Source organism: Xiphophorus couchianus, chromosome 20 (assembly GCF_001444195.1).
Source record: "Xiphophorus couchianus chromosome 20, X_couchianus-1.0, whole genome shotgun sequence".
In the NCBI taxonomy this organism is placed as follows: Eukaryota; Metazoa; Chordata; class Actinopteri; order Cyprinodontiformes; family Poeciliidae; genus Xiphophorus; species Xiphophorus couchianus.
Window position 1 is genome coordinate 12,534,744 of NC_040247.1, and position 16,358 is coordinate 12,551,101.

Genomic DNA, 16,358 nt, shown 5'->3' on the forward strand with positions numbered 1-16,358 from the left:
TTCTTTAAACAGAGCTTATTGTGACTTCTTTCAACAATGGCTCTCTTGTTTTATGGCGTGGACAGCCAATAGGTGTCATGTCAACAGATTTCCCTACCTGAGCAGTAGACCTTCGAAGCTTCAAAGGTCTGTCATTTAAAACTGATCCCCATTTCTTGGTAGTTTTGCAGTCGTGTGATACTCTTGGTACATCAAACCTTCATGTTTGTGTTGATTTACCACATGAAATTCTTAGAGCGTGTTTAAATTTGTGGCTGAATTACTATGCAGTAGTCCTTAGTGCAAAATCTTCTTGCCAAATAAAGATACTTGCTTTCTGCCTGCTTGCAAATCAGTGGAAAAGTACACAACATTGAAAAATGAAGTGAAGACTGTCTGTAGTAAACTCAAAAATAGGATTGTTCATTAATTATTTCAGCTTGTATTTTATTTTTAAAAAAATCTTACTGATATTTATTGTTATCCAAGTGACATTCATGCAGCAACATGCTTTAGCAGTTTGTAAATACAGATAACAGCAATTTATTGTCCAAGTTAATGGACTAAGGGGATGCTAAATAATGTAACACGTTTTTTTTTTAGAAACGGATGTTTATCCCCCAGGTTGTGCAGAAATTGTGTTGCCCATTAATTTGCAGCGTAATAAATTAAAGATGTAGAAATTTTGCTAATTGTTTTGGCAGGAGCAATAATCAGGTCTTGCAAAGAGTATAAGCACACTTAATCTGGTGCACATTTGAAGAGTTAAATATGGAAAGGAGGAGTGGCTGCCTGCTATTTCGTGTGTAATTTGACACCTTATTTCTGCAGAACAGACCGCTTAGACAAAAGATGTTGCCTCTGGCCATGTGGTAGGGATACTTGTAACAATGTATTCACTTAAAACAAACATGTAAAAGATCATTTGAGTATTATAACTTTAATAACTGTTGACTCCAGCCTATTGGTCGCATTTAAACTGGAAAACACTACTCATTTTTATATTTTTAGTTAAAGAATATACAACAGCGCTTTAAAAAGAATTGACCAATCAGCGACGTGATATTCGGAAGGCGGACCTCATAGTTGTGATCGACATGAGACTCAGCCAATCGTTGACCGCAGTGGCCGACTTCAACCAATCAGGTGGCAGATCGAGCTGTGGCGTCCAACGAGAGTGGATTTTCAACGAGCCCGAGAGAAGAGCGGAGAAGGGAAGACATCATTTCTCTCTCAGTGTCTTTGGGGCTAAGCACTCGACGGCAACGAGACCGAGGAAAAAAATATTTCTCAACAGGATTATATTTATATAAAATAAATAACAAAAACTAGCCATGGCCGATACAGCTGTTGATACAACCGCCACCACAGAGGTTACAGCCAAGGTGCGTCTTATTCAGTTTCCATCTCTTCTTCGAAGTGTCGTGTATAAAAAAAAAAAAAAAAAAAGATTTAGCCAACTTTTTTTTAAGCTCGTAACAGTTTTAGTGAATCAGACTGGACAGGTTGTATAAAGCGTGAGTGTTAAAATTACTTGATTTAACTCGAGGAACTACTTAACGAAAGGTGTATTTCATAAATTACTGCCTTAAAATACATTTTTTTTCGACGTCCATGTTCGATGGAGGTCATTTCTTGTCGATGTTCTGTTATGAAAACCTGTTGAGTGTTTAAGATTTAAACAAAAAATGCGCAAATGTGGACCGCTTCGAGGAGACAAAGCGGCTGAAACGGTGCAGCTGGTGAAGCGGAGCTGCTGTGGGCGGGAAGCCGAAGCGCGTTCACATTGCGCGGCATGGGGACCGAAGCGCTTTCTTTTATAAACAGTTATCCACCGTGCGCCGTTTGTGTCCTTCAAACTGTGATTCTCTTTTCTTTTCTTCTGGTGGTTGTCGAAAGAAGATTGTGTTTGAACGAGTGCACTTTACGTGAGTGAAGCGCTGACTCGGTGCTCTTATTTTGTAGGAGCTGAAAGAGAAGAAAGAAGCAGCGGAGGAGGAGGAGGAGGAGAAGTCGACCGAGAGCGGGGACGCACCTGCCAATGGCACCGTGAGTCTGAGACACAAACCCCGCCGCATGGCCTTTTGTCTTAGCGCCCCTCGTCGTGCAGGTGTCGCTGCTCGCCCGGCTCCCCCTCCTGCTCAGCTGCTCCCTCCGCTCCAGGCTTTGTTTGGGTTGTGAAATGGCACAGATGTTGCAGCTAGCAACCCCTTTTTTTAGACGTCTCCGTTGGCCTCTCTAGCCTGTGGTTTCTCACTGCTTGGTAGTTAGTCCTCTGGGGAGGTAACAAGACCTCCACTCACTTCCCCTTGTTTTTTTTAAGTGACCCCCAAAGGAGATTACATGTACTAGGTTGGGATCTGTTTAATTCCATTTTAAACAAGTTAAAATTGTTTTGTTTTATTTCTTTGCAGAATGGTGCTGAGCACAGTGACAAAAAGGAAGAAATTACAGAGGAGGAGCAGAAGAATGGAGCTGGTATGTTGCACTTCTTTTTAAAAAAATATATATAAATAAAATTTCAAATTTCCGATTTGAAATGCTGACATGTTTCCTCTGATCTCTTTTTGCCCCTGATGCATGAATTCCGATTAGGTGTTCACCCCGAGCAAGTGCTTACCTGGATATAGGTCGTAAAGGGTGTAATTTATGATGTGACACCCCTGTCTTTGCAGAAGATGTGGAGGCGGCGCCCCCTGCTGAGGAAACCGATGCACAGCCGGTGAAGCGTGCAGCTGAAGAGGAGGAGGTGAGTTGTCATGAGGCCGAGTTGTAATTGCTTTGAGTAATATGGTGATTCGTGCAGCTTTGCTTATCTCCTAAATCTGTTTTTCTCCTTTCAGGACAAGGCCGAGACAAAAAAGCAGAAGACAGAGGAGAATGGCGACTCAAAAGAAGCAGACGTGGAGGCTTAAGTCTTTACCCTGCTACTTGTTTGCGGCACTGTCCTACCAGTCTGGTCAACATTGCTTCGTAGAGCTTGTGCTTTCTATGTTTTCGATAGAAATTTTCCTTTTGGTTGCTCCCATATTCTCACATTGCACTGGAGTCTTTGAGATGTAGTGGCCCTGCATACTTCTTTTTTATGAAATGTTATTTATTGGTCTTGAAAATGAGCTTTTTTTTCTACTTGTTCAAGTCGGGCCACGCCATAAGATCAGTTTTTTCATTTCCTGACGTTTCACATCAGTCTTTTAAAGCACAATCTCTATGCAAGTGTTGACCAGGTGATTCATACATACAGGCAGCTGCTCACCCTCAAGGCTCATGTTGACCTCTCAGATACACTTAAAAGGACCAAAGATAAGTTTTAAGCAGGGGATAATAGACAGTTGTTGGCATTATTAGTCGAGGTGTCAATTTTTGTGTTAAGCTGCTACTTAATTCCTGCCTGCCCTGTTAACATAACAGATGGTGCAAATGAGTAAAGGGGCTGTCTCTTACACCTCCACTGATTGTGTAACCATTTTCTTTCCTGTGGAGGCAGGAGTTTGCAATGTTAATTAACCCCTCTTAAATCTTAAGGCTTTGGTCATTTGTTCTGTATGCATTCCACGCAAGTTTGTACCATTTATACTTTTTTTTTCTTGCATTTTCAACGAGTTTTATGTTATGGTTGAGTAGCCCACTTCTGTGTAGACCGCCTTTTTCATAACCAGAATGGCATTTGGTTACTTCAGCCACTGCTTTGTATATTCTGATTAAGAAATAAATTTGTCTTTTTACTTGCGTGTCTGTCCTATTAGTGTATGCTAGCAGATCAGTTTTCTGAAATTGATTTTTCTTTTTTTTGTAACTGGTGATGTCATTTGACCCACATTTTTTTTCTTTTAACATGGAAAATGGCTGTCTTAGAGACAGGAAGCGGCAGGGATAATTTCCCTCTCGGTAATGGAACTAAAAGCAAGCAAGCAATCAATAGCTTCCTGTTAAGCTATGCCTCCCCCTGGTGGTGGACTTTAGAACTTCAGCTTCCAGTCAGAGCATGCATCCACGATCCTCATCGATTTATCCCTGCTTCAACACATCTGAATCCTTTTATCGACGTTAAGCTCGACAGAAGCCCATAAACGAGCCACTTACTGGATTCAGGTGTGTTGGAGAAGGGACACTTAAGTTTTCTTGGGTGCTTTTGAATTGTACCATCATTAACCAGTCAAATAATAGAAAAAACAGGTCCTATTTTGGTCTCATAAAAACCTGTTTTATGGAAAATTTAAATCAGTTCAATAAAGTAATTTTAAATTCAGAAATTTGGGACTTTTGAAAAGTGAGATGTTTGTCCTTGAATTGGACCAAAATTCTTTGTCATGGTAATCCTTATAGAAATCCAGAAGGAGATTATTTTAAATATCTGAGTTGTTTTTGATCCCATCTTTCTAAAACATCGCATAACTGACAAAGAGCAAACAAGCTAATTTGTTTTAAATCTGTGATGTAAAACTTGTACAAACAAGTGTTGTAGGTTTTAGATCAAAAGCCATTTAAGTTTGAGCTTTAGTTGTTTCTTCTTTTATGTCAAGTTTGTCCTAGAGGTGATTAGTCAAATGATTTAAAAATCTCAGATTTTGAATAGAGCCATTACACCTTAAGTGAAAGAATATCTCAAACAAACTAATACTGCATGTGAACATGGAAACATGTCCACTGCTCTGGACATTTTCTTCATTGAAGTCTTATTTTACTATTTTAATAAACTAAAGTCTTATTCTATTGTTTAAATATGTTTCTTTGTATGATAAGTTTTAAACTTACTTCTAATAAGCTTCACCAGGAACCAGGGCTTCAAATTTGCCTGTGACTAGAGGGCCTAAGCAAAGAACAAAGGTTTATTTGAATTGTAACATTGTTTTATGTCCCGTCCTGATTAAATACATTTGAAATAAACATGTTTATATCCTCACAATATAGACTCCAGGCCTTGTGAAATTTCCTGAAAACTGTGGGGGTTTTTTACAAGACTTCCCTCCCCTAAACCTCCCACTAATGCACTCTGATGTAGCAGTCTGAGCCGTCAGCTTCTGCAGCGATGACCTTTTCTCACATACCCTCCCAATGACTGTGCTGGACAACTGTCAAGTCAGCAGTCCTCCCTGTACTGTGTAGGTCATGACCTAATTCTGGATTAAAGTCTCTTATATTGGTATTATGTAATATTCTGGTATTTTATTCTGGGTTTTCATTAGGAATAATCCTTAATCATAACTTAGCCACTTGAAATATTACTGTAGTGTTTTGTTTTGGAAATGAAGTTTTGGATAATGCTATAGTTTACAATGGCAGGTAGAAAAAGAGCAGTGAATTTTACACAAAAAACTCAGCTTTTGATTAATTTCAGAAATATTTTAGAAGAAAACGTGAACATTTCTAAGCTTGAAAAGTCAAACATTTTGCAAGAAAAAACTGAAATTTGGAGATTAATCTCAGAAATTTTGTAGAAATTGCCTACCGATCTGCGTATCGGTGTATAAATGTGTGTGTGTTTGTGAGTGCGACTGGGTGAATGTGACTCTAGTGTAAAGCGCATTGAGTGGTCAAAATGACAGGAAAAGCGCTATATAAGTTCAGTCCATTTACCATTTAGAAAAAACTTGGGAACTCCTGAGGTTGAAATGTCAAAACTTTGCGAGAAAAATGTTCGAAATTTGTAGCAAAATTAATCTGAGAAATTCTGTAGAAAAAAAATCAATCTTCGAAACTCAGGAATTTTCTTGTTTTTTCAAGAAAAGAGATTAATCTCATGGAAATTTTAAACCTTTTTTTTCAATCTACGACAGCACTAATATACCCTCATAATTAGATGCAACTCTAATCATCTATTAAAATTTCACTCAGAGAAAAATAACCAACACAGGAGTCAAAAGTGGCAAAAATGATAATTTTAGTTTGAACTGAGCCCTGAATAAAAGTAGCTTTTACATTGATGCTGACATTGAGCAGTAAGGAGGTACCATATAACACAAAGTGTGTTGTATTTCTTCCTCAAGCAAGCTGCAACAGCGAGATCCAGACAGTTACTGTTTCCTAAGAAACGTCAGCGTGGCGGGGATCAGCTCAGTCCAGGAGGCTTCAATAGTAGGCAGTTACTGACATTCTGCAGAGGCGCCTGAAGGTTGAGGTTCTCAGTGGAGCCGTCAAAATAAAAGGCTCTACATTACCATAGTTTCTGCCTTATGGAAAGTTGGCATGGCACAGCAGATGCAACAACAACTTAAATGTGTTTGCTGATGGAGATGAGTTATTCTGGATCTAAAGGGGATGAAGAACTTCCAATGAAGACCTCTGCAGACAACCGAGGGATTGTTTTTATACAGAAATGATGGGCTGAGCCCGGTGGAGCAGAAGCCTACTATTTTAAGCATGCACCCTAACGATGACAAGGAAGGACTCGCTGCTGGCTCTGCAAATCCCCATGGTTGCTTAGTTTTTTTTTTAACGCCGTCCGTCCCACAGTCCACATGAGTCTTCTCTCTGTTTGCCGTTCCTCTGTTTTGCTTGGTTTCACACCCCAGTTTCAACTTCTCCTCTTCCTGACAATGACAAGAATCACTGTCATTATTACAATGGAATGGCCGGGAGTACGTTGACGGCTCAGAGAGCTGTAACGTGGCTTAGTGAGGACCCACAACACTGTTCTCTGGGTCTGTTAAAGTACTGCGAGTCATCTGATGACTCCATTCTTAGCTGGAATTGACTCAAAATTCAGTGTGAAAGTCTTAATTGTAGACCAGACTAATAGAAATATATGTATTGCTGCTAAAATGCACAGTGCAAAGCCCTCCTAAACTATGGGAAAATACAACCAAGTATTAGGGCCATACGAAGGAAAAATAAAATAACTAGAACAAAGTCATAAAATTATGAGAAAAAAGTTGTAATATATCATGAATAAACTTGTACAAGAAAAAGAGTCATAATATTTTGAGATAAAGTCATAATATTACAAGAATAAAGCCATAATAGTATGACTTTGTAAAGTCGTAATACTACGGCTTTCTTCTTGTCTTACTTCAACTTTATTCTTGTAGTATTATGACTTTATCTTAAACTATTATGACTTTATCCTTGTATGAGTCTATTCTTGTAATTTTATGGCTTTATTCTCATACGAGTGTATTCTATTATGACTTTATTTGCAATTTAATTTTTCATATTTTCCTACTGTGGCCCTAATACTCCATCGTAGAAACATGTAAAGTTGTGGCCAAAAGTTTTAAGACTGACTCAACCGTTACTGCCCCAGTGTTTGTGGTGGCAATCTGCACGGAGTCTAGGATGTTACCAGGAGCCCTAAATATTTACTTTCCTGAAGAAATTGTTATTAAAGTCATCACTTTGTGATTCTATCTGAATCAGAACAGCAAGATTGTTGTTTTAAAAGAAAATTATTGTTTCACATAAAATCTTTTGTTAATCTTTAAGGAAATATTAAGTGCTTTGGATATAAAGAATTACTTGCAAAATATATTGCTGCTAGACAAGCCAAACCGACCATTTGTGAAAACACCAATTCACAGCAAATGTGGTCTCAAAGCACTTAAAAAATTGCAACCCCAATCTCAAAATTTAGAGCTGCAGTATGTAACTTTTCTATAAAAAAAGGTTTTTTTTTTGGTTTTTTTTACATATTTGTTAAAACTGTCGCTATGTCGTAACAGTATGGTTTGAACCAGATATGTGAAAAAAAAAATCAAGCTCCTCTGCCTTCTCCCTGCTGCCATCTGCACAGCTACACTGTTCCATTAGAAACAACCAATCAGAGCCAGGGGAGGGTCTTAGCGCTGTCAATCATCTTCGACATCCTTCACATCCTCCCCTTTTCTTTCTGCTACGCATGCAGCTAGCCACCAATGTTCAGGCTAGTTAGCATGACTACTGATAATGGTGGATAAACTGTTTTTCTGTAAGTTGTTTCTCCACCATTAGCACATTGAGCAGCGCGTACATGATTGACAGTGCTCTGATTGGTTTTTGCAGAGGTCAATACTAGCACTAGGAGGAGGACCTTTCTCTTTACACAGACTATCTGTCTCATACTATACTGTCACGACATGATGACAGTTTGAACAAATATGTAAAACACATATTTTTGTAAAAGTTACATTCTGTAGCTTTAAGGGACGGGGGTTGCCAACAATGTATATTTTGCTCAGGAATGAATGACAAGCAGGCAAATTTGAGTTTCTCATCCAACTTTTAGTCTTTTGCCTTGCCTTTTGCGGCAAGGAGGGTATTGTATTACCACCACTGGAGAGCTCAGTCAGGAATAGCTATGAAAAGGCTCGAGTGTTTTTTGAATGAGAAGTTATAGTATTGGACTCTTGCCGGGTTTCAGACGGACAGCACAGCAGTGACAACTGACAAACAAATACAACAAGGACAGGCTGAGATTCTGCACAATATACCGTCTGGACTGCAGGGTTCTGGGCTAAAGTGAAATTCTCAGATAAAGACCCATAAGGATTATTAGGGGCATCTGGAAAAAATACAACTTTTCTAACGGGGAAAAGGTGAACAGTCACATTTTGGTTTAAAAACACTGCCATAAATCTACCAGAATGGATGACAGTTTTAAGGCAAAAGCAATAAGAAACTGCTGCATGGATCAAAACTCAATGTAAAATATTATAACCCTTTGAAACTTCAGTAAACAACATAAACATCTGACTAAAGGATCAAACAACATTGAATAAAGTTTGTAGAATAAAGAAACTTCAGTCACAAAACCTTTGGCCACCACTTCACTCAGTATTCTGGTGAATATTAAAAAATTGTTGTCCTGAAAAAGCTCTTAGATTTATGTGAATTTTAACAGTGTGAACAGCCACTGGCAGCACTTTCAGTGAAGAAAATCCTGCTGAAGTGTGTTATTAGTACTCTAACTCAGAGAAACAGGCAGGTAGACATTAGTTAGGCCTCGTGACCAAAAAACAAAAAAATCTTTGAGAGACCACACTGCAGCAGCTCATGCAGATGTTAGGCAACTGATCAAAGGAAAGAAAAGAGGGAAAAAGCTGTGGTTAGCTTGATTCACACTGTGATCCTAAACACCAAAAAAAAAAAAAAAAACAGGCAGCACCAAAACGATGCAGTACGGAATCAGACAAACAGAGCTCAGCTCAATCACACACACATTCACAGACGACGTCACATTCATTTGCAGAAAGTTCAGGAAAGAAAGCATGGGCACACACACTGTAGGAACACTGGTTATGTTTATGCTTGTTGGAGTTGTGGCCAATGTCTGTCTGTCTGTCTGGCTCTGAGTAGAGCAGTGCGGATTAGTGTAAAATCTGTGAAGCTGTGCTGAAACAGTGTGTGGCAGGATGTGCAGTGTGTCTGTCACTATCATCGCTACGGAGGTAGACGCACTCGCACACCGAGCGACGGTATGGGAGCGCGTGGCGTTCTGTGTGTTTTTTTTTTTTTCTTGTGAGGGTAAAGTGAATGAAGAGGCTTTGCTAAATGTGCGCCAGTAACGGCTGGGTCTCGCTTTCGGGGGGCTCACCCTCAGGGGGGGGCAGCTGGTACACCACGCAGAGGGAGGAGTACAGGCAACCCACGAATGACATCAGGCTTGCAAAGTACATCACCCCCTGAGCCCCGCCCACCAGTGAGGTCAGAGGTCCCATCGCCACAGAGACGAGGATCTGTGCCAGGAAATACTGACAGCTGAGCAGAGAGATGTCCACCCCCATCCCGCGTCTGGTCCCCTCTTCGGACGAGCCGCAAAACTGCAAGACAGAATAAAATTTGAATTGAGTTAAATAAACAAAAATAGCGTTGTCTTGCCTGTACACACTATACCCAGCAGTTTTTGTCTTTTATTGTGCAATAAAATATAAATCTGACTAATTGTAGAGCATTTCAGACTTTAGTTTGCAGCCCACCAACAGGTAGGCCTTTATCATAAGACACGTATCCATTTTTACCCTGCAGCATTATGTGTGACTAAGAATGATTGTGATTCAGATCCGGAGCGCATTCACACCAGCCCCATTTAGTCTGTTTTAATCGAACTTTAATTTGTGTGCCAAGAAAGTCCAGTTTATTTGGGGAGATGTGAATTCTGATGCAGACTAAAAACAGCAAACTTTGGTCCACCTAAAAACTTAGGTCTCATTCGGTTGAAATGAATTCTGGTGCGTTTTCAAATGCATATGTGGATGCTAAACGCACCAGAGAATGCTCAAAAAGTAGGAAGCGCACTACAGTTCAGAGCATTCTGGGTAAATACAACCAAAACGAGAGTGTCTAACACCAGAGGGAGAAACAGATTGTGGTCTTTTGCCAAAGATAAAAGAGAAGTTCATCGAGCACGAAACTCTGATGCCACTCCATGTTTTTTTACATTTCATATAGAAGAAAGTTGTGCATTGGAGAAGTTCTTTCTGTTCCTGTCAAAGGTTTACAAACACACCCTGGTAGCATCAATGTCAATTTAATTCTGCATTTTGGTGCATTCAAACTGTTCTTTACTCAAGGTGGAATAATATTACAATACAAAACTTTACAATTTTCCAAACAACAGGTGTGGGCACAGGTTTGCCATAAATAATATTAACATGTAAGTGTATTGCACAATAAAAGTCATGGACCTTAACCGTATTACAAATATGTGGATTACATTTAAAAGTGTAAACTGTGTCAAGAAATAAAATAATTAAAATGAGCTCAATCAAATTTGTAGTATGTCAACAAATGTAAAAAGAGCCACAAGAAATAAAAATATGTGCACCAAATGTAATGTAATATTATGCAGACTGAGAGAAAAAAAAACAATGGTTTAAAAATAAATCTAATTTCTAACTAAACAGTTCTTGATGCTATAGCATTTAAAAACATTCTGCACAACAGAAGATGCTTACCTGAGGGCTCTGGTAGTATTCACACAGCAGAGAGTAAGGCAGCGTACACAGAGAGGAGAAGAGCACGCCATAGGTGACACAGAGCGAAAGCACCACATAGAGGTTGGTGGATAGCGTTGCAAGGCCTGTGCCCAAACCAAATGCCAAGTAGGCAAAAAAATAAAGAGTGCGTAGGGAGAAACGTTCCTCTAGTTTCTCCAATATGGCTGCAAGTTGTAAAAGAGACGTAGAAAAACAGCAAGAGTCAGACGTTACTTTGTATAAATCCCATCACATTAAGATTTTTCTTGCATGAAAAGTGAACTGTTCAGTTCACTGCTTGCCTGAGTAGAAAGCAGCGCTGAATGCATAGATGCACATGCCCCAGCAGCCCATGCTGACGCCAGCATTGTAACGCTGATAAGCTTCAGAGTCGTGCGGCGCTTTGGGGTCTCCCTCAAACACAACCTCACCCATGAAGTCGGTGTAGAAGAGCAGCATACCTTCAAATGACAACCAGCCTGAAAATAAAAAGAAAAGAAAGAAAAAAAACATTAATTTATTCAAGAAATTCAAAATAACAATGGTTTTTTTTAGTGATTAATGACTCTCACCTAAAAAATGATTAGTGCATAAGCTCCTCAGAGAGGGAGGCATTCTGTAGATGGCTATACACAGCAGCTTCATGGACATCTGGGATTCTCCTGTCTCCACATTTTCACTTAGATCGCTCTCGTATCGCACTCCGTTTAGCAAAATATTTGCCACCTGATCCAGAGAAAAGCAAGAACATGTAGTTTAGAATTAAAACACAATGGTAGCTGTCAGATAAACAGCCTGCGAAAGAGTTCCTGACCTGTTGGCTGAAAGTCACTGTTCTCCTCCGCCCGTTCTCCAGCCCAACAATCTGCGTCGCCGTGGGCTCCTCCATCAGCGCCAGACTCTGAGGCCTCTTCAGGATCCCAGCAGAGGATCCCCGGTGCAGCCCGCCCCCTGACTGAGACCCGGCTGTGTCCGCAGGAGCGCCTTGAGTTTGTGCATCTCCCTTGGTCTGAGGCCCCTCTGCCTCCTGAGCCTCTTCAGCTGGATGGGACCCCCCATCAGCCTCGGTCTGCCCTGCAGGGGGGTTACCCGCCTTCTCAGAGGGAGGGGATTCTCCTGTAGGCAGGGGCATGGCAGTGGAGCCTGAAGCCAGGTTTGGAGGCGTCTGCTGGCCTGTGTAGCAGTCTATAAGCACGCTGTCTATGTAGGAGGTTCCTAACGAAGATGCAAACTCATTGATGCCAGTGAGTGAGCTGTCCCTGCTTATAAAGCTGCCATATTTTGGAGTGAGGGGACTCAGGGGCGATATGGGGCTGGTGAGGCCGGCACACAGGCGTGCACTGGCGCTGCAAGAGTGAGCCAAGGGGTCAGAATTACCTTGATGAGACTTTGGAAAGCTGTAGCTGTAAAGTCCATCCTCGTCCTCTTCGTCCAGCCCCAGACCGGCTCCAGGGGGGACGGGAGGAGACGGAGGCAGAGGGAGGCTGGGGCTTTTCAGATGGTTCTTACTGGAGTTTCTGTTTGGTTGGCTCTTTGGTAACGGCCTCTCGGGAATGCTCATCAGAGTCATGGCGGTGGCGAACACCAAAGTGATGCTGGTGAACAGGTATATGACCCTGAGCTGACCCCCCATGGACCTCCCAAACTGCGTCTGGTCCCAGTTGATGCCGCCTACGATGTAGCCAAATCCTCCTCCCAGTCCTGAGCGCGGGAATGGAGAGGGGAAAGTAAGAAACTCCAGTTAAAACAGTAATTATTGCTTTTAGGTGCTGTTGTTTGTGTCTTACATGTATTTAACAAACTAAACGAGGATCTGACATTTAGTTGCTTCACCAGTTTTGTTTTGTACTCAACTTTATGGGGTACAAATCGCAGCTATGTGAAATGTTTCACCTACCGTGTCTAAATTTGCAACCACCTGGCAAACATCTTGAACTTTACACTTCCTATATCAACTGATAAATTTATATAATGGTATATAATTTAGATCATTTATATCTGCTCATTGTCTGCTGTACAGAAATGTGGATTTATGTACTATACATGCACTAGCAGACGAAGATAAGTACAGTAGTAAAAAAAATTGTACTTAAAACTAGCCTTATTTTAGAATAATTTACTTCAGTAGAAGTAAAAAGCCTTATCATAGAAAGTATTGAGTAATAAAAATATTTTGTGAAAAAACTACATATGAACTGAGTAACTTTGATCAGAATTTCTGATTTATTTATTCTATGTGAAGTGTTTTGACAAAACAGCTAAAATTATGCACAAATTCTAGTCATTTTAAAAACTAAAATAAAAACAGTGCAAAAATAAACAATGTATTTACAAATCAACAAAGTAAGATAAAAAAGACACACTTTTCAGATTTCAATTGTTTTGTAACATAAAGCTATTTAAATCAATACTCATTCAAAGTTATGCATACCTCTGGATAGATCTTAACAACATGTTTGAATTCACTTCAGTTTGGTTTATTTATACAACACCATTTCATAAAAAAAATATTCTTCTGACTGAAACCAGTATTAATGATTTGGAGTGACCCGGTCAGATCCTTTAGAGAATCGAGCTAAAGATTACGGTGATGGAAAAGAGGCCTTTGAGTATCAAAGACCTTTTTCTTTTTTTCAATTAACCTTTATGTAACCAGAATAAAAAACTTGTTGAGATTAAAAATGTTATTTACAAGAACGTCATGGTCCTGAGAGCAGTAGAAGAAAAATAGATATACAAAGATCTGGCCAGTGTTTACTAGAAGCGTTTGATTGCCAACAAAAAGCTTTTCCACTAGTTATGGAGAAGATTATAAATAATAATTGATGCAAGTTTTTGTGAAACCTTAAGTAAAACCAGAAAAGTTACTTCTCCTTTCACACCAGAAACAAACTTCTTGGAAGAGCAAGAACAACTTTAAATCAGAGTATAAATAATATTGTTATTGCAATATTATTATTATATTGTTATTGTTCTGCTTGAGTCTAAAAAGTCAACATATACCACACCAGCAAAATATTTTTTCTTTATTACCTGCTAGTAATGCATGAATGTTGAGCCCCCTGTCCTGATCCTCCGGGCTGCACACGTCCATCATGTAGGCGTGGCTCGGGTTGTCGGCCGAGTCGGCGCTGAAATCCATCAGGACCACGCCGCACACCGTCAGGATGATTCCCCACTTGTGATTTGATGCCGTGTCGGCCAGGACTCCCCCGATGTCTCGTCCGTTCAGAACCAGGGTCAGACCCACTAAAGCCCCTGAATAGAAGAAAAGCAGAAAAAATACAACATTTCTTACATTTTTAGAAACTGGTGTATGTTATCTATACTTAGGTTGGTATGAGATAATATAAAATATATATATTTATTTTAAAACATTATATCTATATGTGCACTCCTCCTGTAGTTAAAATAATCTGGCATAATGAATATTAAAGCTACAGTAATAATTTGCATACAACTTTCTAGAGACATGTTGTCAGTAGTTAATAGAATAAAATAACAATGTTAATTTTACTCAAACATATACCTATAAAAAGTTAAATTAGAGAAACTGATCATTTTAAGTGGTCTCTTAATTTTTTTCCAGAGCTGTATATCTGACTCTTCCATGGCTGACCAGCAGTGTGCAGCAACAGGTGGTGTACTTTTACTCTAAACTCCATAAAGCTGGAAAAAGATATAGACTGGCAATGACACAGAAAACTACTTCGTCTTTATAGAAATGTATGTGAGGTTGTTTTTTTTTTTTGCATTTTCTGCAAAAGAAATTGCCTAAAAGTTGAGATGAATCTCTGGACTGTGGTAGATTTTTATGATTTTTTTTTTTTGCTCTGTTTTTGACCAATATTCAATATAAAGCAGGATCACTGTATTGTTCTTTGAGCATGTCTCACCTACAGCCAGAGCAAAAATAAAAGGTCTCCTTCTTCCAAACCGGGACGTGCAACGATCACTCCATGCTCCTATAAGAGGCTGAACAAGGAATCCTTCAAGACAAACGCAGAAAGCAAGATTTTTAGTCTATTGTGAAAGTGAAAAACCTGTTAACCTGTTACATCCCTGTGATGCACTCACCAAGAATGGGACTAATGAACCACACCAGGCTGTAGAACTGATCCGGGAGGCCCATTTGTAGGAGAACAGGGGTCACGTAGGCCGTTTCCATGGCGTAGCTGAACTCAATCCCGAACAGGATGCAGCCGTTGAAGAGCAGCTCCTGGAAGGTGCGTCTGGGGGGAAGCTCGCTGAGGTCTAGCTGGTCCAGGGGACAAGGCGTGTTGGGCGGGGGAGGCGGTGAGGGTCGTATCAGCTTCCTACGCTTCGGCTGTCTTTGGAAGTTGTTGGCTCTGTGACTGAGGTGCCGTGTGGTGGATGTCGGGAAGCTGGCCGTCTTGGGCAGCGTGGTCCTCCAGAGGCCTTCCTGAGCTGAGGATGACCTCCCTCCTGGACTGGCCAAGAGAGGGTCTGTGGGGGTCCCCATGCCTGGAGATGACATCTCTCTCAAGCTGGAGTGCACTGCAGCATAAGGACACCATAACACGCAACAGCAAGATGAAACTGAGACGTGATTAACTTGTGTTTTGCTTTAAACCTTCATCTGAGGGGTCAGCCTTGGATCAGAGTGTGTTTTGGTGCTTATGGTGATTCCAGCTACAGCTGCTGAGAGGACACTGCAGTGATCAGCGGGCGCACTGCATCCAGTGCGCATGTTGTGCGCAGAGCCCATGTGCTCTCCGCGGCTGATACAGCAGTGTACTCTGCGGCAGTGCTTTCATGACGCCTGTTTCCATTTTAATTTTTCATGCAGGAAGACAAAGTCGTACACAATGGAGCCAAAGCAGAGACTGTTAGGGGGATAATGCATCACCATCGGTCGCGATTCAACGAATATCTAAAAATATGCGGATTGTTGGTATTCACGTAGCCTTAGGTCGGTTGTCTGCTCGCGAAATCTTCGCAAATGATGCTTTGCATTTTTCTCGACTTGGCATTTAAAGGTCTTATAGGTGAACACTACCACACGACCGTGTGTAAGAGGATTTTTTTTTAAAAGACGTGCAGAGATGAAAGACGATAATTACCTTCGAGGGGCGGCTCGTCATTTATTGCGGCACACTGTGTAGGTAAACAGTGGAGCCATTATGGTGTGCAAAGAGACGTAGTGTTAATTACAGGAGTCATGATTATTATCATTGTCATTATTTTTTGCTTTGTTTTCCTTTGATGCGTCTTCCCCCCGCTCTCCCTCTCTCCTGTGTCCCTTCTCCTCCTTCCCCCTCTTCCTTTCTCCCCATTCGCCTCCTTTCCCGGTCTCTCCTGTGACGTCATGCCCCTCCCTACAACATCAGCAGCACAAACGCATCTGGCCGTCCACGCAGAGTGCGTCCTTCTGCGTGATTACTACGCCTCAGCATCCGTTTATGGCATCTAGAATAAATCTATCTATCTATCTATCTATCTATCTATCTATCTATCTATCTATCTATC

The 16,358-nt window shown here is 40.7% G+C and overlaps 2 protein-coding genes across 4 annotated transcripts; one reads left to right on the forward strand and one right to left on the reverse strand.

Annotated features, from left to right (window-relative positions):
- The first annotated feature begins 1,151 nt into the window (after positions 1-1,151).
- Positions 1,152-3,704, forward strand: LOC114135928 (parathymosin). The gene is made up of 5 exons (XM_028003640.1): positions 1,152-1,364; positions 1,945-2,028; positions 2,394-2,457; positions 2,655-2,728; positions 2,823-3,704. The coding sequence occupies exons 1-5, from the start codon at positions 1,314-1,316 to the stop codon at positions 2,892-2,894; spliced, it is 345 nt and encodes a 114-aa protein (XP_027859441.1). The 5' UTR covers positions 1,152-1,313; the 3' UTR covers positions 2,895-3,704.
- Positions 3,705-5,843: 2,139 nt separating this feature from the next.
- slc45a1 (solute carrier family 45 member 1) lies at positions 5,844-16,234 on the reverse strand. 3 transcript variants are annotated; one of them, XM_028004032.1, is made up of 10 exons: positions 15,953-16,227; positions 14,946-15,386; positions 14,765-14,857; positions 13,902-14,126; positions 11,683-12,569; positions 11,441-11,594; positions 11,171-11,347; positions 10,848-11,053; positions 9,591-9,713; positions 5,844-6,509 (listed from the first exon to the last, which is right to left on the reverse strand). In XM_028004032.1, exons 2-10 carry the CDS (start codon positions 15,364-15,366, stop codon positions 6,129-6,131), a joined length of 2,667 nt encoding a protein of 888 aa, XP_027859833.1. In that variant the 5' UTR covers positions 15,367-15,386; positions 15,953-16,227; the 3' UTR covers positions 5,844-6,128. The 3 variants fall into 3 exon arrangements, with proteins under 3 accessions (XP_027859833.1, XP_027859835.1, XP_027859834.1); XM_028004034.1 differs by having other exon boundaries at positions 6,415-6,509; positions 9,488-9,713; positions 15,953-16,232; XM_028004033.1 differs by having other exon boundaries at positions 6,415-9,713; positions 15,953-16,234.
- Between the last annotated feature and the right edge of the window lie 124 nt (positions 16,235-16,358).

What these genes read in the sequence shown, in the direction of transcription:
- LOC114135928 (XM_028003640.1), top strand. Translation starts at nt 1,314, where the DNA reads ATGGCCGATACAGCTGTTGATACAACCGCCACCACAGAGGTTACAGCC. An exon ending in ACGCACCTGCCAATGGCACC is followed by an intron (nt 2,029 to 2,393) that starts GTGAGTCTGAGA and finishes ATTTCTTTGCAG; the next exon opens with AATGGTGCTGAGCACAGTGA. An exon ending in GTGCAGCTGAAGAGGAGGAG is followed by an intron (nt 2,729 to 2,822) that starts GTGAGTTGTCAT and finishes TTCTCCTTTCAG; the next exon opens with GACAAGGCCGAGACAAAAAA.
- slc45a1 (XM_028004032.1), bottom strand. Translation starts at nt 15,366, where the DNA reads ATGTCATCTCCAGGCATGGGGACCCCCACAGACCCTCTCTTGGCCAGT. An exon ending in TATTTTTGCTCTGGCTGTAG is followed by an intron (nt 14,127 to 14,764) that starts GTGAGACATGCT and finishes TCTTCTATTCAG; the next exon opens with GGGCTTTAGTGGGTCTGACC. An exon ending in ATGCACTAATCATTTTTTAG is followed by an intron (nt 11,348 to 11,440) that starts GTGAGAGTCATT and finishes TTTTATTTTCAG; the next exon opens with GCTGGTTGTCATTTGAAGGT.